We start from the raw sequence: 26,782 nt of genomic DNA, 5'->3' as shown, positions 1-26,782 counted from the left end.
TTGTCTTCGGTTCTGATAAGACACGAAACAAAGAGAACTGTGTTGGGTTACAAGTTCCGATAGTGAAGGGTTATGGATGTTGTTAGAATTTTGTGTTTTTTCCTTTAGCATGGAGCCTGTGTAAATGCCATGGATCTCTGGCAATTCACACCACTACATGAAGCTGCATCTAAGAACAGAGTGGAAGTCTGTTCACTTCTATTAAGCCATGGTGCGGACCCCACTCTAGTTAACTGCCATGGTAAGAGTGCCATGGATATGGCTCCCACTCCAGAGTTAAAAGAGAGGCTTGCTTGTAAGTATCAGGACTGCACAGAGAACTTATGCAGTGAGCATTCTTGCATATTAAACTAGTTGCAGCATTTAAAATTCTAGTAAATGAACTTGGGCACAAGCAGATCATAAAGTATTTGCATTTGTATTTGTGATTTTGAGTACAGTGGATTAGGAGGGGGTGAGATGAAAGAAGGAAAAATTAATTACGAAATGCAATTATGAAAGAGCACAAAACCAGCTGTATATTTAGGGGATCATTTCAGGGGATCTTTGAGTTTCCATAAGCATTTTAAAACTCCCCTCACTGAGCAGCTAAGCCAATTGTTTCAATTTTCTTCTACCCTAACCCTTCCGCCTCTCACTCCAGAGATCACAACAACATTTGATATTCCGATCATGCTGACTGTTATCATTTATACTATTTACAAAGATAAATTTAATTCATCCAAGAAATGAAAATATATCAGTGGATTTAGCTGCTGTAATCAAAGCTGCACGCCATAAGCCACAAAAAACTTTTACTAAATGATGTTTATTGTCCTTCTTGAGAGTAACTTGCCTGTTCTATATCTAAAATTACATGTATCCCATTGCCACCAGTTTGTCTTGCTCCTATTTTTAAATGCTTTAGTCCTTAAAAGATTCTCAAAGTTTTCAATCACATGTTTTCTAGTTACAAGGACAATTTTGTGTTTTTCCTGCTATATTTATTTGTACCATGGCTCCTAAACCTGTGTTGACATTTTTTAAACGCCTCATTGTTATCTTTTGTTTTGGGTAGGTGAGTTAAGTATGCACAATTTATAGCCATCATGTGATAGAAAATCCAATCCGTAATATCAGAAATTTTACACAGCCATCTAGTCCTATAGAAATTGATCATTCTCCACCCTGTACATGCACTGCATATTAAAAGTAATTAGAAAAAAATAATCGAGTAGTTTTCAACTTGAAAAGTTGTGGATAATTAATAATGAAAATTGCTTTTTCTTCTAAACAGATGAATTTAAAGGACATTCATTACTGCAAGCTGCCAAGGAAGCAGATTTGACAAAAGTGAAAAAGAGTCTTGCTTTGGAGATTATAAATTTCAAGCATCCGCAGACCCATGAAACTCCACTGGTAATGATCTGAACTCCTATGCTTCATTATTGCGGAAAAACTATTTTAGTATTTGTATTTTTAAGTGGCTTCAAAAAAATAAACATGATTGCACACACATTCGTAGAATTTCAAGCACAGAGAGAGCCTATTCAGCCCATCATGCTTATCTGAAAGAGCTGTCCACAGTACTATTCCCCTGCCTTTCTCCATATACCATTTTTTAATGTTTTTTTTCACAAATATTGATCTATCTCCCTTTTAAAAGCTGTTGCAGATTCTGCTTCCACCACTATTTCAGGTAGGGCAGAAATGTACGAACAAAAGTCTGTGTTTAAACAAATTCTTCCCATGTTCTTTCGATGTTGACCGCGAGTTATTAACTCCCTATTTCTCTTATCAAAACACCACATAATTTTGAACTCATATCAAATTTCTTCTGAATCTACTCTGCTCTAATGTAAAGAGCCTAGTTTCTCTAGCCTCTTATTACTAAAGCCTCTCATGCCTTGTATCATTTTGGAAATCTCTTGTGCACTCTCTCCAAGGACTTAACATCCTTCCTAAAGTTGGGGCACCCAAAACTAGGCACTATTCTGTGGCCTAACCAATGATTCGTATTTATTTAGCATCAGCTATTTGCTTCTTTACTCCGTCACAATTTATAAAACCTATGATCTCATATTTTGTTATGGCCTGTCTTCCCATTTTTAAAATTTTGTGTATCTAAACCTCCAAGTCTCTGCTCCTTTGCTCCTTTTAGAGCTTTACCATTTAGTGTATATATTCTTATTAAGAGTATATATACTTTTTAAGAAAGGAGGGAGAGAGAAAACGGGTAATTATAGACCGGTTAGCCTGACATCAGTAGTGGGGAAAATGTTGGAATCAATTATTAAAGCTGAAATAGCAGCGCATTTGGAAAGCAGTGACAGGATCGGTCCAAGTCAGCATGGATTTATGAAAGGGAAATCATGCTTGACAAATCTTCTGGAATTTTTTGAGGATGTAACTGGTAGAGTGGACAAGGGAGAATCAGTGGATGTGGTGTATTTGGGCTTTCAAAAGGCTTTTGACAAGGTCCCACACAAGAGATTGGTATGCAAAATTAAAGCACGTGGTATTGGGGGTAATGTACTGACATGGATAGAGAACTGGCTGGCAGATAGAAAGCAGGGAGTCGGGATAAATGGGTCCTTTTCAGAATGGCAGGCAGTGACTAGTGGAGTGCCGCAGGGCTCAGTGCTGGGACCCCAGCTATTTACAATATACATTAATGATTTAAATGAAGGAATGGAATGTAATATCTTCAAGTTGCAGACGACACTAAGCTGGGTGGCGGTGTGAGCTGTGAGGAGGACACTTAACAGGGTGACTTGGACAGGTTAGGTGAGTGGGCAAATGTATGGCAGATGAAGTATAATATGGATAAATGTGAGGTTATCCACTTTGGTGGCAAAAACATGAAGGCAGAATATTATCTGAATGGTGGCAGATTAGGAAAAGGGGAAGTGCAATGAGACCTGGGTGTTATGGTACATCAGTCATTGAAAGTTGGCATGCAGGTATAGCAGGCGATGAAGAAGGCAAATGGTATGCTGGCCTTCATAGCTAGGAGCAGGGAGATCTTACTGCAGTTGTACAGGGCCTTAGTGAGGCCTCACCTGGAATATTGTGTTCAGTTTTAGTCTCCTAATCTGAGGAAGGACGTTCTTGCTATTGAGGGAGTGCAGCGAAGGTTTCCCGGGATGGCAGGACTGACATATGAGGAGAGACTGGATCGACTTGGTCTGTATTCACTGGAATTTAGAAGGATGAGAGGGGATCTCATAGAAACATATAAAATTCTGACGGGACTGGACAGGTTAGATGCAGGAAGAATGTTCCCGATGTTGGGGAAGTCCAGAACCAGGGGACATAGTCTAAGGATAAGGGGTAGACCATTTAGGACTGAGATGAGAAGAAACTTCTTCACTGAGTTGTTAACCTGTGGAATTCCCTACCGCAGAGAATTGTTGATGCCAGTTCATTGGATATATTCAAGAGGGAGTTAGATATGGCCCTTACAGCTAAAGGGATCAAGGGGTATGGAGAGAAAGCAGGAAAGGGGTACTGAGTGAATGATCAGCCATGATCTTATTGAATGGTGGTGCAGGCTCGAAGGGCTGAATGGCCTACTCCTGCACCTATTTTCTATGTTTCTCTCTCTCTTCTCGAAGATACCTTTCATTTCTCTCTATTAAATTCCATTTGACATCTGTCAGCCTAATCTGCTAACATGCTTCTATCCTCCTGATGTTGCTTGCAGTCCTTTTCAGTACATATGTCCCATACCCAAGTCCAAATCCTTTTGTGTATCTGTGTCTCTATCAATGGTGCTGAAACTGACCTCTGCATCCCTCCAGTCTGAAGCATTGACCAATACTTTTTTCTTTCCTTCCACCAACTTCCTGTCTGCGCTGCCACATTCCCTTAATTTTATCATGACATTCACCATGACATTTCTGCAGCTGCTCAATCACACCCGCACCACCACCTTTGATGCCCCAGTCCCCGTTGAAACTAATTACTCTGTCTCACCCTGGCCATTCCCCCGTTATAGTCCTGAACTTCGCTCCCTTAAGTCCAAGGGACGCAGACTTGAACATATATGGCGGACAACTGGTTTGGCCATTCACCGCCAGATCTGGCTGGACCACATAAAGCATTATCGGGTCCTGCTTTCGTGTCTCAAAATTGCTCACTAATCCAGAATTATTCTGGAATGTAAAGATAAACCCTGGCTTCTATTCTCCACTGCTAACCATCTTTTTAAACCTCTCTCCCCAATCTCCACCTTCACCTCTAACAATAAGTGTGAGGAGCTCATTGTCTTTTGTCTCCAAGATTAAGACCATCCATTCGGCTGCCTCTGCCTCTTCCCTTCCTTCCTCTAAAGATCCCCCCCTGCCCTAACCCTGACCTCGCATCTTTGTCCAGTTTCTCTCTGATCTCCCCTCCTGACCTTTCCGAGCTCATCCTGTCCAAGAGACCCACTTCCTGCTCCTTCGACCCTATTCACACCAAACTGCTGACCATCCAACTTCCTTTTCTGGCTCCCATGTTAGCTGACATTGTTAACAGTTTTTTCTCCTCAGGTACTGTTCCCATCTCCCTCAAATCTGCTATCATCACCCTTTCAAAAAAAACAACCCTCAATCCCTCCGTCCTTGCAAACTACCGCCTCATCTCCAAAGTCCTTGAACGTGTTGTCGCCTCCCAAATCCGTGGCCATCTTTCCTGCAATTCCATGTTTGAATCCCTCCAATCTGGTTTCCGCGCCTGCCACCGTACCGAAACGGCGCTCATCATGACACAGGCAAACTATCGCTCCTCGTCCTCCTTGACTTGTCTGCAGCCTTTGACACGGTTGACCACTCTAACCTTCTCCAATGCTTCTCCACCATCGTCCAGCTGGGTGGGACTGCACTCGGCTGGTCCCATTCTTACCTATCTAATCATAACAGAGAACCACCTGCAACGGCTTCTCTTCCCGCCCCTGCATTGTTACCTCTGGTGTTCCCCTAAGATCTATCCTTGGCCCTCTCCTATTTCTCATCTATATGTTGCCCCCTGGCGACATCATCCGAAAACACAGCATCAGTTTCCACAAGTACGCTGATGACACCCAGCTCCACCTCACTACCACTGCTCTCGACCCCTCCACAGCCTCTAAATTGTCAAGATGCTTGTCCAGTATCCAGTTCTGGATGAGCAGAAATATTCTCCAAATTGAATATTGGGAAGACCAAAGCAATTGCTTTCGGTCCCTGCTACAAACTCTGTTCCTTAGCCACTGACTCGATCCCTCTCCCCAACTTCTGTCTGAGGCTGAACCACATTGTTTGCAACCTTGGTGTCATATTCGACTCTCATTTGAGCTTCTGACCACATATCCGCAGATTAACGAAAACTGCCTATTTCTACCTCCGTAACATCGCCCGTTTCCGTCTTTGCCTCAGCTCATTCGCTGCTGAAGCCCTCATCCATGCCTTTGTTACCTCTAGACATGACTATTCCAACGCACTCCTGGCTGGCCTCCCACATTCTACCCTACGTAAACTAGAGGTGATCCAAAACCTGGCTGCCTATGTCCTAACCCGCACCAAGTCCCACTCTCCCATCACCCCTGTGCTCGCTCACCCACATTGTCTCCCACTTAAGCTACACCTCGATTTCAAAATTCTCATATTTATTTTTAAATCCCTCCATGGTCTCGCCCCTCCCTACCTTTGTAATCTCCCCCCCCCCCCCCCCCCCCCCCCGTGAGATGTCTGCTCTCCTCTAATTCTACCCTCTTGAGCATCCCTGATTATAATTGCTCAACCATTGGTGGCCGTGCCTTCTGTTGCTTAGGCCCTAAGCTCTGGAATTCCCTGCCTAAACCTCTCCACCTCTCTATCTCTCTTTCCTCCTTCAAGATGCTCCTTAAAACCTATCTCTTTGACCAAGCGTTTGGTCCCCTGCCCTAATTTCTCCTTGCGCGGCTCAGTGTAAAATGTTTTATGTCATAATAATCCTGTAAAGTGCCTTGGGACGTTTCACTACGTTAAAGGTGCTATATAAATACAAGTCTTCCAGTCGGCACCATAATCAAAACCTCTATCTCTGTTAGCTGCTGCTGATGGGACAGAATAGCATATAAGGCTGCTTAGACATTTTGTGACTAACATCTTGCACAGGATATACAGCTTCATAACAGATGCCCTCAGTAGAGAGCCTGTCTACCTGTGCAAGTGGATTCTCCGTTTTGAGGTTACTCAGCCTCACTTTAGTATCATGTTGATTGGAAAAGACCATAATCTTACTTCCTCGAATGAGAGGTTACTGAAATTACTGTGCGATTCTGAGAGTCTGGACAGCAGAGGCTGTAGGTGGCCAGTTAAATCTCTTGGCAAGGGAATGACCTGTTCTTCTCTCTTCCCCCCCACTGATCCTATTTTACATTAGCATGAATTATTCATGAGATTCAGTCTGAGACCATGACATTCATCCACAATAATGGCTCAGGAAGACTTAGCTATTGGATCTCCTAACCTACAATATCAATTGGCTCATCAAGGGCAGATACTGGGGGAAATGTTTGAGCACAGCCATATTTGATACAGTTACACTTGTTTGTATTCTCCAATGATTGACACGCTACACAACTAGGACTAGGCAGTTTTAAGACTGAATCTCAATCTTCACCAGTGTTTGTGTTGGTAGCACTTATCTTAGAGAATTGCAGTGCTGAGATTTTGGCCAGTATGTACAAAGTATTAGCTTCCTATGTAGATAGGATAAAAGATTTTGCCAATCTAAGAAATTATTTACAAATAAGTGAGTAAGTTGGATTCTAAATAGTAGCTCGCAAATCATGGATCAACACATGGAGGGTTCTTCCCGAGGCTTTCTGTAAGTTAACTACCTAAAACAATTTTGCATGGTATTTCCAAACATTATTGTCTTGGCCTGGCAGATCAATACAAATTATATCTGCAGTAGATATAGTATCCCTCTGTCTTCAAAAAGATTTCAACCTCAATATACAAAGCTCCCATCATGCCTACCCCTCATTTTCTCATTTTGATCTACCTGTTGCTGTTTCGAGCAATTTAGATTCCTCCATTTTATACTATGATTGTATGTTTGGCACACTCTGTACTGTCTCAATAGGGGCACAATCCCGAACAAAATCAAGGCCAAATGGGAGAAGGTTGCGATGTCAAGGTGACTGCACATGGTGCAAAGCTGTTGGGCTATGGTGTCCGAACGTGATTCTCCTTCCCACCCGCTTTCCCGATACTAGCTCAATAGGTTGAAAATAGAATTCATCTTGGAGTGATGTTCAAATTCCAAAAATACAAGAGCAGCATTAAATAATCAAATGTTCCAAGTGTTTGTGACAGAAACAGGAATTTTAACCTTAACCACTGAAATGGAAAAAAAATAAAGTCTAGAAAATTTACTGATCAGCAGCTGATCAATTAATTAAATAATTTTTAAAATATATGTTGCTCAGTGAATAAGTGTGTATGAAGTCACTGAAATGTTATCCATTTAGTTAAGGCCACCCAATCCTTTGAATCAAGGTTGATTATGCTGTCACTTTTCACCTGTTTTCATTATCAGTGCCACTTTCTTTCCTATGAGGAGATGCTTCGTCTTTAATAGTTGGCTGCCCACACAAACACAGCAGAGATCAAATGTCTTCATTACAACACATCCTATATTGATAGATGTACTAAACATATATAAGCTGATAAAAGAAGTTCACGTAGTCTACATTTGGTTGAACTCCAATAATATCTGGAACTTAATGTCTGAATTCCTTTTTCAGCATTGTGCTGTGGCTTCGCAACACCCCAAGCGCAAGCAAGTAACAGAACTGCTTTTGAGAAAAGGAGCAAATGTCAACGAAAAAAATAAAGAGTAAGTGTTTTTGTTTGTTACTCAGAGATTGTTATTTTCAAGTTAGGCTGTTAAACATTTATTAGATGTCTGTGACCATATCAAATTTCATAGCTTGAAAATGCTTGACAATGATTAACCGGGCTTTTACATTGTAGAAAAGGAAGGGGGAAATCCTTGGGGGTGATCATATAACGTAATGGGTTATAAACCTGTGATCCTTGGGCTGACCATGTAAAGTAACTGGTTATAAGCCTGAACATTGGGCTGACCATGTGAAGTAACTGCTTATAAGCCTCTCAGGTAATACATAGTGATGTTTGTCCTAACCAGACACTTTCAATGTGTCATAAAGAAAGAAAAAGATAAGAAGATTAAGTTGGTGAATTTCCATTTTAAAAACAACCTGTACCACAACCTATTGCCTTTTATGTAGATAAGTTTTACAGGACAGACTACCACAGTACAAAAGCAAAATACTGCAGAAGCTGGAAATCTGAAATAAAAACAAAGTACTGGAAATACTCAGCAGGTCAGGCAGTGTCTGTGGAAAGAGAAACAGCTAACGTTTTAGAACTGGAAAAGTAAGAGATGTAACAGATTTTAAGCAAGTGCCGGGGCAGGGAAAGGCTGGGAGGAAAAAAAACAAAAGGGAAGATCTGTGGAAGGCCGGAGTGATTAAATGACAAAAGGTATGATAGTGCAAAGCAAAAGGAGATGGTAATGGGACATGTAAAGAAACAAAAGATGGGTCTAGAAGAGGTGTAAATAGGAATGGCAGAATCATCAGCTGCCTTATTAAAAAAATAGGGGCAGAGGTTATGGTATGAAATTGTTGAACTCGATGTTCAGTCCAGAAGGCTTTAAAGTGCCTAATCGAAAGATGAGGAGCTGTTCCTCACGTTTGCATTAAAATAGTGTAAGAGGTCAGAGTGGGTGTGGAGCGGAGAATACCACAGTAACTTGAAGTAACCTCCTATAAGATTATAAAAATTCATGTTGATATCCCTAATCTTCAAAAATGAATATTTCTTGCAGTTTTCTTACACCCCTACATGTGGCTGCGGAACGAGCACACAATGATGTGGTTGAGGTCCTTCACAAGCATGGAGCTAAGGTGTGTATTTTTCTTCAAACTATTCACCCGTTAAGTGGTGAATCTCTCTTGCCTCTCCATCCCCTCCACAACAACTTATATAGTGCCCTTAACATAGCAAATCGTCCCAAGGTCCTTCACAGGAAATGTATCAAACAAAATTTGATACCGAGCCACATGAGATATTAAGACAGGAGTTTGGTCAAAGAGGTAGGTTTTAAGGAGTGTCTTCATGGAGCAGAAAGAGGTGGATAGGTTTAGGGCGGGAATTCAAGAGCTTGAGGCCTAGGCAGCTGAAGGTACCAATGTTAGAGCGATTAAAATTTGGGATGCGCAGGAGGCCAGAATTAGAGGACCGCAGAGATCTCGGAGGGTTGTAGGGTTAGAGGAGATTACAGAGATGGGGAGGGGTGAGGCAATGGAAGGATTTGAAAACGAGGATGAGAATTTTAAAATCAAGGCTTTGCCAGACCGGGTGCCAAGGTAGTTCAGCGAGCACAGGGGTAATGGGTGAACGAGACTTAGTGCAAGTTAGGATACAGGCAGAAGAGTTTTGGACGAGCTCAAGTTTATGGAGGGTGGAAGATGGGAGGTCGGCCAGGAGAACATAGAATAGTCAAATCTAGAGGTAAGAAAGGCATGGATGCGGGTTTCAGCAGCAAATGGGCTGAGGCAGGGACGGAGATGGGCGATATTATGGAGGTGAAAATGGTGGTCTTGGTGATAGAGAGGAAACGTGGTCGGAAGCTCATCTTGGGTCAAATACGACATCAAGGTTGTAAAAGGTCTGGTTCAGCAGCCAGGGAGAGGGATAGAGTCGGTGGCTAGGGAACGGAGTTTGTATCTGGGACCAAAGACAATGGCTTCAGTCTTCCCAGTCTATAGTTGGAGGAAATTTATGCTGATCCAGTACTGGATGTCGGATAAGGAGTGTGACTAATTGGAGACAGTGGAGAAGTTGAGAACGGTGGTGGTAAAGTAGAGCTGGATGTCTTCAGTATACATATGGAGCTGACATTGTGGTTTCAGTTGATGTCGCCATGGTGTCGATGTAGGGATCTCTTGATACCCACCAGGAACAGGCCTCACTTTGGATCGTTGCTATGAGTGTAAGAGGATATAAAGGAACTGGAGAAGATGCAAAAAAAGATTTACAAAGATGATACCAAAACTGGCAGTTTATAACTATCAGGAAAGACTGCAGGCTGGGACTCTTTTCTGAAGAAAAGTAGCAAATGTAACACCACTATTCAAGAAAGGAGGGAGAGAGAACACAGGGAACTGTAGGTACCAGTTAGCCTAACATCAGTCGTAGGGAAAATGTTAGAATCAATTATTAAGGACGTGATAGCAGGGCACTTAGAAAATAATGGGATTAGGCAAAGTCAACACGGATTTATGAAAGGGAAATCATGTTTGACACATTTTTTTGTAATGAGCAGAATAGATAAGGGGGAGAACCAGTGGATGTGGTGTATTTGGATTTTCAGAAGACATTCGATAAGGTGCCACACAAGAGGTTATTAAATAAAATTGGGGCTCATGGGATTGGGGATAATATTGGAGGTATGGATTGAGGATTGGTTAATGGACAGAAAACAGTAGAAATAAGCAGGTCATTTTCAGGTTGGCAGTGTAACTAGTGGGGTACCTCAAGGATCAGTGCTTGGGCCTCAGCTAGTCACAATCTATATCAATGATTTGGATAAATGTAATATATCCAAGCTTGCTGATACAAAGCTGGGTGGGAATGTAAGTTGTGAGGAGGATGCAAAGAGAATTCAAGTGGATATAGACAGGCTAAGTGAGTGGGCAAGAACATGGCAAATGGAATATAATGTGGAGAAATGTAAAGTTATCCACTTTGGTAGGAATAATGGAAAAGCAGAGTATTTTTTAAATGGTGAGGGATTGGGAAATGATGGTGTTCAGAGGGACCTGGGTGTCCTTGTACATGAAGCACTGAAAGTTAACATGCAGGCATGGCAAGCAATTAAGAAAGCAAGTGGTATGTTGGCTTTATTACAAGAGGATTGGAGTACAAAAGTAATGATGTCTTACTATAATTATATCGGGCCCTGGTGAGACCACACCTGGAGTATTGTGTACAATTTTGATCTAAGGAAGGATATACTTGCCTTAATGAAGTTTCACCAGACTGATTCCTGGAATGGGGGGATTGTCCTATGAGGAGAGATTGAGTAGACTAGGCCTATATTCTCTAGCGTTTAGAAGAATGAGAGGTGATATCATTGAAACATACAACATTCTTAGCTTGACACAGGGTAGGTGCAGGGAGGATATTTTCCCTGGCTGGGGAGTCTAGAACCAGGGGTCACAGTCTCAGAATAAGGGTTCAGCCATTTAGGACTGAGATGAGGAGAACTTTCTGCACTCAGGGTAGTGAATCTTTGTAATTCTCTACCCCAGAGGACTGTGGAGGCTTGGCCTTTGAGTATATTCAAGACCAAGATAGATAGATTTTTGGATATTAAGGGAATCGAGGGATATGGGAATAGTGCAGGAAAGTGGAGTTGAGGTAGAAGATGAACCATGAATGGCGGAGCAGGCTCGAGGGGCCGAATGGCCTACTCCTGTTCTTATTTCTTATGTTCTTTTTTCTTAACTAGTGGGGTACCACAAGGATCAGTGCCTGGGCCTCAGCTATTTACAATCTATATGAATGACTTCGATGAGGGGACCGAGTGTAATGTTCTCTCTTATTAAATGGCGTAGCAAGGTCAAATGGGCTACTCCTGTCCCTATTATGTTCTTATGTAATGAATTTAGTATGAGTTCAATTCCATTGTATTGTAAATTTGTAAACGGCTATCTTATTCAACAAGTTGGGGGTTCTTGTCGTAGTGTGAAGCACTGTAACTTCAGACATGCTATTAAAGACGTGAACAAGGAATCTTCCCCTTGATCAGTGTCCTCTTTTCCACAGATGAATGCTTTGGACACACTTGGTCAAGCGGCTTTACACAGAGCAGCACATGGTGGTCACCTGCAGACATGTCGCCTCTTGTTAAGTTACGGCAGCGACCCTTCCATTTTGTCCCTTCAAGGGTTTACGGCTGCACAAATGGGGAATGAGTCTGTGCAGCAAATACTTAATGGTAAGTAAAACACAAGTTCACACATCTCATTTAGGTAACACTTCTATGGTTTTATTCATTGCTTTAGGGAATGGGATGTGGTTTTATTGGCTCATAGTAAATTTGCATGCATGAACAGTTGTCAACCCTGTATACACTGGAGATTCTTGGCAGCTTGTAAATTGTGTGTGATGTATCAAATAACAGTCAACAACTTAGTTGGATTTTAATTTAGTGCATGAGGTATAAAGGATCAAATATGTAACTCAACAACCTGACTGAATTTTGCACCTCTGCTTCAGGAGCAGATGTTAAGCTTTTCAGCAATCCATGTAGCCGTGGCAAGGAATAGGTGCATACTAATGATGAGAAATTTATAAATGATAATTTAACAATGCTGCTTTCTTTCTGATTCGGGGCTAACCTCTTCTGTATCCAATGCTCACTGATGGTGCACACACTGGCATACAGATGACGTTGTAAAAGATTCAGATACGGAAATAACCTGAAAAATGTATCTAAATACATATGTAGCGGAAGATATGTTAAGCACAAGTGGTCAAATTGGCAGCCACTTTGCACCTGAAAAAATTGTTGAAATTAGTAGTTGTTAGAGCTTTGAGTTTACTGTTCTGGTGTACAAAAGAAAACATCACCTGACACTATTCGAAGCAAAGCAATGTCCAGGCCAACATTCTTCTCAACCAACATCACCACAATATAGGTTAAGAGGTCAATCATTTCAACTTTCTGTTTGTGGGATCATGCTGTGCGTAAGTTGCCTGCTGTATTTGCCTTCAAAATAACAGTAATTGCAATTTGATAGATCCTAAGGATGTGCTAAGGCACTGTTTAAATCCAAGTTTGCGTGAAACATATTGTAAAATATCTTTCCAAATTGAGAGAGAGCAAAATAAAAGGCTCATTATAAAGGGAGAAAACAAGCAAGCTGCTCACAGCAGTGTTTTTTTGGGAGCAAATGCTTTACATGTGATGGTGATCACAAGGATGCTAACCCTTCCTTTGAATGTTTTTATTTAGAGAATGTTCCATTACACAATTCAGATGTTGATTATCGACTTCTGGAGGCAGCAAAAGCTGGAGACCTGGAAACTGTGAAGGTGTTTAATTTTTATGAAATTTTTAGTAGGAAAAAAGTAACTAGAACTTCTATGTGTTTTTCTTTGGTCTGCCGGAGTTAAAAGATAAATATTGTCTGTTAAAGGGAAATATCTGCAGAGTGGTTTTTCAATCATCTCCAGCTGCACTGCCAAATGGTTTCTAGCTGCTGCTGGTTTGAGGTAAACATGGATTGAACTCCCCTCATAAGTGTGTAACTAAACTCCAGTCACAGCATGAATGGAGGCACTAGATTACCAGCAGCATTCCTCATTCATGAGGTTGTTGAAACTTCATAACCTTACAAGGAAAGTTTGAAATATTTTTTCCAAACTGCCTCCAGTCAGCTGTTGTAACTCAGAGTGACTCACTCACCTAACCTATCCAAGTCACTCTGCAACCTCACAGTATCCTCCTCGCAGCTCACACTGCCACCCAACTTAGTGTCATCCGCAAATTTGGAGATACTACATTTAATCCCCTCATCTAAATCATTAATGTACAGTGTAAACAGCTGGGGCCCCAGCACAGAACCTTGCGGTACCCCACTAGTCACTGCCTGCCATTCTGAAAAGTACCCATTTACTCCTACTCTTTGCTTCCTGTCTGACAACCAGTTCTCAATCCATGTCAGCACACTACCCCCAATCCCATGTGCTCTAACTGCACATCAATCTCTTGTGTGGGACCTTGTCGAACGCCTTCTGAAAGTCCAAATATACCACATCAACTGGTTCTCCCTTGTCCACTCTACTGGAAACATCCTCAAAAAATTCCAGAAGATTTGTCAAGCATGATTTCCCTTTCACAAATCCATGCTGACTTGGACCTATCATGTCACCTCTTTCCAAATGCACTGCTATGACATCCTTAATAATTGATTCCATCATTTTACCCACTACCGATGTCAGGCTGACCGGTCTATAATTCGCTGTTTTCTCTCTCCCTCCTTTTTTAAAAAGTGGGGTTACATTGGCTACCCTCCACTCGATAGGAACTGATCCGGAGTCAATGGAATATTGGAAAATGACTGTCAATGCATCCACTATTTCCAAGGCCACCTCCTTAAGTACTCTGGGATGCAGTCCATCAGGCCCTGGGGATTTATCGGCCTTCAATCCCATCAATTTCCCCAACACAATTTCCCGGCTAATAAGATTTCCCTCAGTTCCTCCTCCTTACTAGACCCCCCGACCCCTTTTATAACCGGAAGGTTGTTTGTGTCCTCCTTCGTGAATACCGAACCAAAGTACTTGTTCAATTGGTCCGCCATTTCTTTGTTCCCCGTTATGACTTCCCCTGATTCTGACTGCAGGGGACCTACGTTTGTCTTTACTAACCTTTTTCTCTTTACATATCTATAGAAAGTTTTGCAATCCGTCTTAATGTTCCCTGCAAGCTTCTTCTCATACTCCATTTTCCCTGCCCTAATCAAACCCTTTGTCCTCCTCTGCTGAGTTCTAAATTTCTCCCAGTCCCCAGGTTCGCTGCTATTTCTGGCCAATTTGTATGCCACTTCCTTGGCTTTAATACTATCCCTGATTTCCCTTGATAGCCACGGTTGAGCCACCTTCCCTTTTTTATTTTTATGCCAGACAGGAATGTACAATTGTTGTAGTTCATCCATGCGGTCTCTAAATGTCTGCCATTGCCCATCCACAGTCAACCCCTTAAGTATCATTCGCCAATCCATCCCAGCCAATTCACGCCTCATACCTTCAAAGTTAGCCTTCTTTAAGTTCTGGACCATGGTCTCTGAATTAACTGTTTCATTCTCCATCCTAATGCAGAATTCCACCATATTATGGTCACTCTTCCCCAAGAGGCCTCGCACAACGAGATTGCTAATTAATCCTCTCTCATTACATAACACCCAGTCTAAGATGGCCTCCCCCCTAGTTGTTTGACCAAGCTTTTGGTCACCTCACTCATCATCTATGTGGCTCAGTGTCAGGTTTTGTTAATGCTTCTGTGAAACGCTTTGGGACATTTTACTACATTAAAGGTGCGAAAAAAGTGCAAGTTGTAGCAGTAATAAGAAATTATTACAAAAAAAAACGCAATCTAGTGAGCAATGCAAGATATAGTCAATTGAGCATTAAGAAAGTAACAGAAAAGCAGACTGAATTAGTAGCAAGAAGGGTCCAAAGAAATTTTTTAATCACTTTTTTAAAAAAGTATTAAGACCATAAGATATAGATTAGGTAGAAGTAATTAGGAGAATCAGGAAGCAAGGGTAAATCAGTAGCCCTTTATTTCAGTTGCTGTTCTGGCTTTTTGCCAAATAGAGGCTCGACACTTCTGCAGAAGAGGGAAGATTAAACTATATAAGTTCCATTCGAACCATTGGACCCATGTTTTAATAGAGCCTTTTCACTGGCTCTTTGAATGCTGGGATAGCCCCTCCTCTTAATAGTATTCCTTTGCTTCCTCTCAGCAATAAATAAAGCTGAAACAGTGCCAAATCCTCAACCTGACAACATTTCATGGTCAGATAGGGCATGAATGAATGACTGGGGCCGCCGAGAAATCTGCATTCCTCCAAATCTGGCCTCTTGAATCCCTGACTTTGTGTCCCACCATTGGCGACTGTGCCTTCAGCTATCTAGGAATTCCATCCCTAAACCGCTCCCATTCTCTACGCCTCCTCCTTTAAGATGCTCCTTAAAACTTATCTCTTTTGGGGCCCTGCGCTAATGTATCCTATTTGGCTCTGTCAATTTTTGTCTGATTACGCTACTGTGAAACACCTTTGAACGTTTTGCTGTAGAGGTGCAAGTTTTAGTTGAATGGGAGCATAAAAGTGTCATTATCATCATAGGCATTCCCTTGGACCGAGGAAGACTTGCTTCCACTCCTAAAGTGAGTTCTTTGGTGGCTGAACAGTCCAACACGAGAGCCACAGACCCTGTCACAGGTGGGACAGATATTCGTCGGGGGAAGGGGGGGTGGTGGCACTGATTTACCACACGCTCCTTCCGCTGCATGCACCTGACTTCTTCACGCTTGCAGCGTTGAGATTCAAAGAGCTTAACGCCCTCCCAGATACACTTTTTCCACCTAGGGCGGTCTTCGGCCAGGGTCTCCTAGGTGTCAATGGAGATGTCGCACTTCACCAGGGAGGCTTTGAGGGTAACGCTTCCGCTGCCCACCTTTGGCTCGTTTGTCATGAAGGAGCTCCGCATAGAGCACTTGCTTAGGGAGTCTCGTGTCTAGCACGCAAACTAAGTGGCCTGCCCAGCGAAGCTGATCAAGTGTGGTTAGTGCTTCAATGCTGGGGATGTTAGCCTGGGCGAGGACACTATGTTGGCGCGTTTGTCCTCCCAGGGGATTTGCAGGATCTTGCAGCGACATCGTTGGTGATATATCGCCAATAACTTGATGTGTCTTCTGTAAGTCGTCCATGCTTCTGATTCATACAGGAGGGCGGGTATTACTACAGCCCTGTAGACCATGAGCTTGGTGGTAGATTTGAGGGCCTGGACTTCAAACACTCTTTTCCTCAGACGGCCGAAGGCTGCAGTTGCGCACTGGAGGCAATATTGAATCTCCACATCAATGTCTGCCTTTGTTGACAAGAGGCTCCCGAGGTATAGGAAGTGGTCCACGTTGTCGAGGGCCGCGTCGTGAATCTTGATGACTCGGGGGGCAGTGCTGTGCGGCAAGGACAAGCTGGTTGTCTTACAGATGTTAAGCGTAAGGCCCGTGCTTTCATATGCCTCGGTGAATACATCGACTATATCCTGGAATTCAGAATGTGCACAGACGCAGGCGTCGTCTGCGTACTGCAGTTCAGCGACAGAGGTTTGGGTGATCTTGGACCTGGCCTGGAGGCAGCGTAGGTTAAACAGCTTCCCACTGGTTCTGTAGTTTAGTTCCACTCCAGCGGGGAGCTTGTTGACCGTGAGATGGAGCATGGCAGCGAGGAAGATTGAGAAGAAGGTTGGGGCGATGACGCAGCCCTGTTTGACCCCAGTTCGGACGTGGAGTGGATCTGTAACGGATCCGCTGGTAAGGATCATGGCCTGCATGTCGTCGTGGAGCAGGCGAAAGATGTTGACAAACTTTTGGGGGCACCCAAAACGGAGGAGGACGCTCCATAAGCCCTCGCGGTCGACAGTGTCAAAGGCCTTTGTAAGATCAACAAAGACCATGAATAAGGGCTGGCGCCGCTCCCTGCATTTTTCCTGCAGTTGACGTGCTGCAAAGATCATGTCCGTTGTTCCCCGCAGGGGATGAAATTTGCACTGTGACTCCGGGAGGAGCTCCGCGGCCACAGGGAGAAGACTGTTGAGGAGAACTTTGGCGACAACCTTCCTAGTGGTTGATAGGGCGATTCCCCTGTAGTTGCCGCAGTCGGATTTGTTCCCCTTTTTAAAAATGGACACGATCACTGCATCTCTGAGATCTCCCACCAAATGAGCGAGATGAAGTCGTATCAGCGCCTCTCTGCCATATTTTAGTGCTTCAGCAGGCATTCTATCCGCACCTGTAGCCTTGTTATTCTTGAGCTGTTTTATGGCTTTGCCTACCTCGTGCAGCATTGGAGTTTCACTGAGGTGGTGGCAGGTTGCATGCTGCGGGATAAAGTTGAGAACACTCGAGTCAAAGGCAGAGTCTCGATTGAGGAGATCTTCAAAGTGCTCCTTCCAGCGGGCCCTGACAGCCTCTGTGACCTTGATGAGTGTTTCCCTGTTCTTTGCCAGGAGTGGGGTGGGGCCTTGGGAGTTTGGACCATAGGTGGCCTTGACTGCATTGAAGAATCCTCGTATGTCGTGGCTGTCGGCTAGCTGTTATATCATCTGTGCTTTCTCCATCCACCACCTGTTCTTTAGGTCCCGTTTTTTTTTGTTGGACCTCAGCCTTGAGCCTTCTGTAACGTTGCTTTGTAGCTCCCAAGTTTGGTTGTTGCTTGAAACTCAAAAATGCTCTGCGCTTACGATCTATTAGTTCTTTGATCTCCTGATCATTTTCACCAAACCAGTCCTGGTGTTTTCTGGTTGAGTAACCAAGTGTCTTTTCACAGGCATTGGTTATGGAAGCCTGGAGGGCAGACCAAGCGTTGTGGGCATTAAGCATCTCAGGGTCATCAAGGCACGCCAGATTGGTTGTGAGGTGCCGGCTGTATAGGGCTCTCTTAGCTGGGTCTTTAAGTGCCCCAGCATTAATATTTTTGCGGCACTGCTTCTGCTGTCCGCTCTGCTTTGGGGCTATGTTTATATTGATAAGTATGGAACAGCTGAAAATCATTGGGGAGGGCACACTGTTTTATTGTCTAATGGGTAGGGTGAGCATGGATGTATCTGATCCTTTACTGATTGTTTTTCTTCCAATATCTAATGCAAAACTGGTCTTATTGGGGTTAATTCAATCAACATTCCCTCTGAGCTGCGTGTCCACCCAGCTGCCTGCGGTCCTGCGCAGCCAGGCTTTTCCAATGTTAAAATTTCGGGAACATTGCATTCAAATTACATTGAGAATATTTAGCATGTTGAAGTCTGGCTTAAACCTATGGTCTAATGTGTGTGCTGGAATCACAATTTAACTCGGACACTACCTTTCTTAATATGCTACAAATAGGTTTGTCTTGAGATGATTGATTAGTTTATTGTTTTTTTCTAGTTTGAGGGAATGGAAACTAAGAAGTTCTTGATTTGTGTAAGCTGCACCTTGTCATTTAACTTTTCACTTTGTGGTCCGAGTTCCCTTTGCAAGCACCCAAGCTAGTGAGTCCATGCCAGCCTTCCATCTTCCACCCTCTGAAAACTTCAGATCATCCAAAACCCTGCTACCCATATCCTAACTCGCACCAAGTTCCATTAACCATTACCTCTGTGCTCACTGACCTACATTGTCTCCTGGCCCAGCAACTCCTCAAATTTGAAATTCTCATCCTTGTGTTCATGTGCTCCATGACCTTGCGACTCCATATCTCTAACCTCCTCCCGCCCTACAACCCTCTGAGAACAATGCGTTCCTCCAATTCTGACCTCGTGTATCCCCAATTTCATTCACCCCACCATTGGTAGCCGTTCCTTCAGCTATCTATGCTCTAAGCTTTGGAATTCCCTCCCTTAACCTCTGCGCTTCTCTGCCTCTCTTCCTTTTAAGATGTTGCTTAAAACCTACTTCAGTCCTAATATCTCCATATGTGGCTTGGTGTCGAGTTGTGACTGATAACACTCCTGTGAAGCGCCTTGGGACATTTTGCTACGTTAAAGGTGGTATATAAATGGAAGTTGTTGAACTTTGATAATTTGACAGTAATAGGTAGTCGTAATGTTTAAGTTGCTTCTATAAGTGAGAAAGGTTTGCTGAGGCTGTAGGCATGAACCTTTACCAAAGTAAGTTAAAATTCTTGGGCATTAAATTCTAATGTTGTGACAATGTGTAAATACCATGTTTATTTTAAAATATAACCAAATTAGGGGCCTGAAAGCCCTGTGGATTAAGGCTTTGCATCACACAAATCTGGGCAAGAGGCTTGAGGACTTGAAGTTCAGATTGGTTAAAGCGATGTCTTCATTGCAGTAAAGCCCAGGTAACTTGCTCAGTCAACTCTCAAACCTTTCTCTTCTCACTGCCATTGAAGCATTACAGATTAATATATAAAGCAGATTCTACCCCCCCCCCCCCCCCCCCAGAAAGTATTCTTAGTTTTTTGTTGGGGTTTATAAATGGAGTAGGTGGCACAGCAAACAAAAAAGGGTGCACCAAGTTATTGAATGGCTGGTTTGTAATCGTTGGAATTTAATGAGCAGACTTTGTTTAGTCTTTCAAGTCAAACTAGCTTTACCTAATTAGCTTCTATTTTTTTTAAAAATTCACAGCAAAAATCCAATGACATTTGCTAATACGACTGTAATTTTATTTTGAAGCAATTGTGCACAACCCAGAATGTGAACTGCAGAGATCTAGAAGGACGGCACTCCACCCCACTACATTTTGCTGCAGGTTACAATCGGGTGGCTGTAGTAGAGTATCTGCTCCATCATGGGGCTGATGTGCATGCCAAAGACAAGGGGTATGTATATGTACACTTTGAGATTTGGTCAATGTGGTATGTTGTAATTGTTGCAAAACAGAAAGCGATACACAGGAGTTCTGCCCCTCCCTGGGCTGGCCCTGCCCCTCCCCTCCCCTCCCTCCGCTAGTGTCACCCTCTTTCTTTTCCCCTTCCTCTTTCCCCCCCCCCCCCCCCGCCCCATCTTTCCTTCCCCACTTCTCCACCCCGCTCCTTCCCTTTCCTCTCTCCCTTCCTGTTTTCTCTCACCCCAAAAATTAGCAAACAATGTAACTTGAATGCTCTGGAGAGGGAACTCCATTGAAAATGCTGCTTTTACCAAACTGTTAAAAATTCTGTCAAACCAGTAGGGGGTGTATTCAGACTACAAATATAATGTCAATGCAGCCTGAATCTGGCATTAGCGCCCAATGAAGTAGGATGAGAGTGCCTGAAGGAGGGATTCTTGCTCCACTTGGCTTCAGATTCAATTTAGGCTCACAAATTTAATGTCGCTGCAAAGCACTTTCAGTTTTGTACTTACAGTAAACTTGCAGCGTCAGAATGCTGCTTAGATTGCTAAATTAACAGGTGCTGCACTAATTTGAGTTTGAAATAGGCAGCATTGTTTTGGGGAAGGTTTATTTCAGTAATACTTTTCCAGTTGCAACAATAATTTCTCCTTGGAAATTACTTTTAGTTTTATGTTTGGAATTTTTTTGCTCGTGGTTTTTTAATCTTCAACTAAGAAAAATGCCGTTTTTAAGATCGAGTAAAGCCTTACTATTTATTCTACTTGCAAAAAAGTAAATTGAGTCCAACTTCCCTTAAATTTTTATCATTGGAGTTGACACTCCCCTCGGTGAGTCAGAAGGTTGTGGGTTAAAGTCCCACTCCAGAGACATGACCACATAAATCTAGGCTGACACTCCATTGCAGTGCTGAGGGACCACTGCTCTGTCAGAGGTGCCTTCTTTCGGATGAGATGTTAAACGTCTGCTCTCAGGTGGCACTATTTTGAAGAGGAGCAGAAGAATTATCCCTAATATTTATCCCTCAATCAACATAACAAAAACAGATTATCTGGTCATTATCACATTGCTGTTTGTGGGAGTTTGCTGTGAGCAAATTGGCTGCCGCGTTTCCCACATTACAGCAGTTACTACACTCCAAAAGTACTTCATTGGCTGTAAAGCGCTTTGAGACATCCGGTGGTTGTGAAAGGCAATATATAAGTGCAAGTCTTTCTACCTTCAAACAATCTAATAAGTTTGTTTATGTAGATCAAGTCAACAGTGATTATTCCATTGAATTGTATCAAAGATTGTTATTGATGTGTTGGAACTTAAATTTACTTTCTTAGCAGTTGGGAAGAAAATACAGGTTTGTTGCCATCTCCTCAAAAATTGTCTAAGGATAATCACTACGCAGAGGCAGACAGCATAAAAGTAATAACTCTAGACTTGATCTAAACAAGGTGAACCTATAAAACACCATAATAGCAGTAGAACAACGTTTTGTGGGGGATTGGAAATTAGACTCAGTTTAGAGTTTCATGTTTCAAAATAATTTGCATAAACAGCTGGGAGTAATCTTTTAAATTGGTGGAATATATGCATTGCTGAAATAAGATCAAAGAGTTAGACATAAATTTTAAGCTACACATTTGTTGAAGACGAAATTTAATAAATTGACAAGTATTGAGTCACACAGTATTAAATCATTTGTCATTCGCATGCACATTGGATGGAATTTGTGAACAAAACTCTGAATCTAACTTACCTTCCCCCCCCCCCACCCCCTGCCCCCCGCAAGAAAAACCAACAAATTTATTAGGGGAGTAACTGATCTATGCAGGCCAGTCAGACCTGAAGTTCCTTCCCCTCTCTGATGACTGAGTTAACTCATTTCAGACAAAGTGTTGGCATATGTGATGCATTTGACATAGATTGGGGAAGAGAAAATCAGCCGGGGCTCCTGGTACTGATTGCTTCCCTGCAGGAAATACATCTGGTGCAGGCAGGATCTGGCCTGTCTGTGATGCCCTCCATTGTCACACTGCCTGACAAATCTCGCACATGATTAGTGCCCACTTCATCATCATAGGCAGTCCCTCGGGATCGAGGAAGACTTGCTTCCACTCTTAGCATGAGATCTTAGGTGGCTGCACTTCCTCCATTTAGGGTGGTCTATGGCCAAGGACTCCCGGGTGTCAGTGGGGATGTCGCACTTTATCAGGGAGGCTTTGAGGGTGTCCTTGTAAAGTTTCCTCTGCCCGCCTTTGGCTCATTTGCCGCGGATGAGCCTACTTCAGCAGGCTCCTGGTGCCAACAGAGCCTCATGCCAGCAGGGAATCATGCCTTTGAGGATGAAGAGGAAAAAAACTGGCAACCGAGTTTCCCTATGATTTTGTTGTCAGCTGTTTACCTGGAGCCACAAGTAGGTTTTAGAAATGTTATTAGATCTTTGTTAAACTGCCCATCATTAATGAGGTCAAAGAAGCCTTGGCATTTATAGCTTTTGGTTGACATTAATTTGTACAAATGTAGTGGTGATTACATTTTAACTGTTCGTCCTGCAGAGGTTTAGTGCCCTTGCACAATGCTTGCTCGTATGGACATTATGAAGTAGCAGAACTGCTGGTGAGGCATGGTGCCTCAGTGAATGTGGCTGACCTATGGAAGTTCACACCTCTGCATGAAGCAGCAGCCAAAGGCAAATATGAAATTTGTAAACTCCTTTTAAAGGTATGTAGCTTTCAATCTGATTGACTTGTACGTAGACTTGGTGATTTTTATCAGACATGAAGGGGTCTGATAGAATTTAACTCACCCCATCCCCTCACAACACTCCCATTATGATCATCAGCTGCATATCATTTGTCTAGTTATCCATGTCTAGAATTTGATGTCTTACTGAAAAAATAAGTTTTGAATTTTTGACAAAGTAAAAATTAAAAAAGAAGCTTTTATGGAGGTGTTACTATAGCTCACATCATGCGTGCTCAATACAAATAGAACAGATTTCATATTTGAGTCAAACTTTATACTGTCTTTGTAATTGAAATTTGGGGTCAACAAAATTGACACAATAAAAGCAGAAAATGCTGGAAATACTGTGGAGAAGAGCGTTAATGTTTCAGATTGATGACCTTTTGTCAGAACTGCAACAAAATTGATGTCCTCTTTGCATCAGATGTTGGGATTTAGTTGTCTATGGATCTTGTTTCTTGTTTACTGCAATATCTACTCAGGGCTGAAATACAAATGGGAGAAAGTTATATTACAGCTATACAGAGCTCTGGTTAGATCCCATTTGGAGTACTACATTCAGTTCTGGGCACCGCAACTCGAAGAATGTATTGGTATTGGAGACAATGCAGTGCAGATTCACCAGAAAGATTTATATTTGTTCCTGGGATGTGGGTGGCGCTGGCAAGGCTAGCATTTATTGCTCATCCCTAATTGCCCTTGAGAAGATGGTGGTGAGCCGCTGCCTTGAACTGCTGAAGTCCGTACGGTGAAGGTACTCCCATAGTGCTGTTAGGGAGGGAGTTCCAGGAGTTTGGCCCAGCAACAAAGAAGGAACGGTGATGTATTTCCAAGTCAGGATGGTAACTTAGAGGTGATGGTGTTCCCATGAGCCTGCTGCCCTTGTCCTTCTAGGTGGTAGAGGTCGCATGTTTGGGAGGTGCTGTCGAAGAAACCTTGGTGCGTCACTGCAGTGCATCTTGTAGATGGTGTACACTGCAGCCGCAGTGCATCGGTGGTGTAGGGAGTGAACATTTAAAGTAGTTGATGGGGTGCCAGTCAAGCGGGCTGCTTTATCCTGAATGGTGTCGAGCTTCTTGAGTGTTGTTGGAGCTGCACTCACCCAGGCAAGTGGAGAGTATTCCATCACACTCCTGACTTGTGCCTTGTAGATGGTGGAGAGGCTTTCATGAGTCAGAAGATGAGACACTCACTGCAGAATACCCAGCCTCTGAGCTGCTCTCGTAGCCACAGTATTCATTTGGCTGATCCAGTTAAGTTTCTGGTTAATGGTGACTCCCCCCCACCCCCCCCTCCCCCCAAGGATGTTGATGGTGAGGGGATTCGGCGATGATAATGCCGTTGTATGTCAAGGGTTGGTGGTTAGACTCTCTCTTATTGGAGCTAGTCATGACTGTTATTTGCTACTTATCCGCTCAAGCCTGAATGTCATCCAGGTCCTGCTGCATGCAGGCATGGACTGCTTCATTATCTGAGGAGTTGCAAATGGAAGTGAACACTGCAATCATCAGCGAACATACCCACTTCTGACCTTATTATGGAGGGAAGATCATTGATGAAGCAAAGATTAGTGGGAAAGCGGGTTGTGTAGAGGACGCAGAGAGGCTGCAAAGAGATTTAGATAGGTTAAGCGAATGGGCTAAGGTTTGGCAGATGGAATACAATGTTGGAAAATGTGAGGTCATCCACCTTGGGGGAAAAAAAAAACAATAAAAGGGAATATTATTTGAATGGGGAGAAATTACAACATGCTGAGTTGCAGAGGGACCTGGGGGTCCTTGTGCATGAATCCCAAAAAGTTAGTTTGCAAGTGCAGCAGGTAATCAGGAAGGCGAATGGAATGTTGGCCTTCATTGCGAGAGGGATGGAGTACAAAAGCAGGGAGGTCCTGCTGCAACTGTATAGGGTATTGGTGAGGCCGCACCTGGAGTACTGCGGTCAAGTTTTGGTCACCTTACTTAAGGAAGGATATACTAGCTTTGGAGGGGGTACGGAGACAATTCACTCGGCTGATTCCGGAGATGAGGGGGTTACCTTATGATAATAGATTGAGTAGACTGGATCTTTACTAGTTGGAGTTCAGAAGGATGAGGGGTGATCTTATAGAAACATTTAAAATAATGAAAGGGATAGACAAGATAGAGGCAGAGAGGTTGTTTCCACTGGTCGGGGAGATTAGAACTAGGGGCACAGCCTCAAAATACGGGGGAGCCAATTTAAAACCGAGTTGAGAAGGAATTTCTTCTCCCAGAGGGTTGTGAATCTGTGGAATTCTCTGCCCAAGGAAGCAGTTGAGGCTAGCTCATTGAATGTATTCAAAACACAGATAGATAGATTTTTAACCAATAAGGGAATTAAGGGTTATGGGGAGTGGGCGGGTAAGTGGAGCTGAGTCCACGGCCAGATCAGCCATGATTTTGTTGAATGGCGGAGCAGGCTAGATGGCCTACTCCTGTTCCTAATCCTTATGTTCTTATGTTCTGATGGTGGTTGGGTCTCGGACTTTGCCCTGAGGAAGTCCTGCAGTGATACCCTGAAGCTAAGATGATTGACCTCCAACAACTACAACCGGGGCTAGAAGAGTTAAATTATGAGGACAGGCTGCATAGACTAGGCTTGTATTCACTTGAATATAGAAAGATTAAGGGGTGATCTAATTGAAGTGTTTAAGATGATCAAAGGAGTTGATAGGGTAGATACGGAAACAATTTTCACTGGTGGGGGAGTCCAGAACAAGGGAGCATAGCCTTAAAATTAGACCTAGGCTGTCCTGGGGTGACGTCAGAAAACACTTATTCACACAAATGTTAGAGGAAATCTGGAACAATCCTCCAAAAAGCTGTTGAGGCTAGGTCAATTGAAACTTTCAAAATTGAGATGGATAGATTATTATTAGACAAAGGTATTAAGGGTTACTGAACCAAGGTGGGTAAATGGAGTTAAGCTACAGATCAGCCATGATCTATTTGAATGATGGAACAGGCTCAAGGGGTTGAATGGCCCACTCCTGTTCCTATGTTCCTAAGTGTCATTAAAAATAATGAAGAATGGGTAAGTTTATATAAAAGGAAGCTGGTCAAATTGTGTTATTGAGATCGCCTTCATTTTTCTTAGCATGGAGCTGACCCAACAAAGAAGAACCGAGATGGGAACACACCTCTGGACCTTGTGAAAGAAGGGGATACAGATATTCAAGACTTACTACGAGGAGATGCTGCTCTACTCGATGCTGCCAAGAAAGGCTGCCTAGCTAGGGTCCAAAAGTTGTGTACCCCAGAGAACATAAATTGCAGAGATACTCAAGGAAGGAACTCAACACCACTCCATCTTGCAGGTAAGATCCTGACTAAGTTATGGTTCGCTGTCCTTTTTACTAACCAGTTAATTTGATCCAAAATCTTCCTTATATCACTGAAGTTTGCCCTTTTTCAGTCCAGCAATCCTTACGTTTAATTCCGTTGCCACATAATAGTCATGGGCTGCAGGAGGATATCAATCTACTGGTCATGTGGCAGAGCAATGGCAAAAATGGAATTTAATTCAGAGAAGTGTGAGGTGATGCACTTTGGGAGGGCTAATAAGGAAAGGGTACACACATTAAGCGGTAGGCCACTTAATAGTGTAGATGAACAAAGGGACCTTGGAGTGCTTGTCCACAGATCCCTGAAAGTAGCAGGCCAGGTGGATAAGGTGGTTAAGAAGGCATACGGAATGCTTGCCTTTATTGGCCGAGGCATAAAATATAAGAGCAGGGAGGTTATGCTTAAATTGTATAATACTTTGGTTAGGCCACGGCTGGAGTATTGCGTGCAATTCTGGTCACAGTATTATGGGAACGACTTGATTACATTAGAGAGGGTGCAGAGGAGATTTACTAGGATGCTGC

The 26,782-nt window shown here is 43.1% G+C and overlaps 1 protein-coding gene across 3 annotated transcripts in view; it reads left to right on the top strand.

The window, feature by feature from the left end:
* Positions 1 to 26,782, top strand: part of tnksa (tankyrase, TRF1-interacting ankyrin-related ADP-ribose polymerase a) — a 196,269-nt gene that overhangs the window by 137,306 nt on the left and 32,181 nt on the right. For all 3 annotated transcript variants that reach the window (XR_011593293.1, XM_070880229.1, XM_070880222.1), the window contains 9 exons: positions 109 to 295; positions 1,277 to 1,398; positions 7,739 to 7,830; positions 8,848 to 8,926; positions 11,853 to 12,024; positions 13,045 to 13,124; positions 20,001 to 20,146; positions 22,707 to 22,872; positions 26,011 to 26,230. Coding sequence is in view for 2 of the 3 variants with exons in the window: in XM_070880229.1 (XP_070736330.1) it covers positions 109 to 295; positions 1,277 to 1,398; positions 7,739 to 7,830; positions 8,848 to 8,926; positions 11,853 to 12,024; positions 13,045 to 13,124; positions 20,001 to 20,146; positions 22,707 to 22,872; positions 26,011 to 26,230 (1,264 nt within the window). In the remaining variant the exon portion in view is untranslated. The remainder of the gene's footprint in view (positions 1 to 108; positions 296 to 1,276; positions 1,399 to 7,738; positions 7,831 to 8,847; positions 8,927 to 11,852; positions 12,025 to 13,044; positions 13,125 to 20,000; positions 20,147 to 22,706; positions 22,873 to 26,010; positions 26,231 to 26,782) is intronic.

Source organism: Pristiophorus japonicus, chromosome 1 (genome assembly GCF_044704955.1).
Source record: "Pristiophorus japonicus isolate sPriJap1 chromosome 1, sPriJap1.hap1, whole genome shotgun sequence".
NCBI classification, from domain to species: Eukaryota; Metazoa; Chordata; class Chondrichthyes; family Pristiophoridae; genus Pristiophorus; species Pristiophorus japonicus.
The sequence above is the reverse complement of the archived record's forward strand: the minus strand, read 5'-3'. Positions and strand labels throughout refer to the sequence as shown.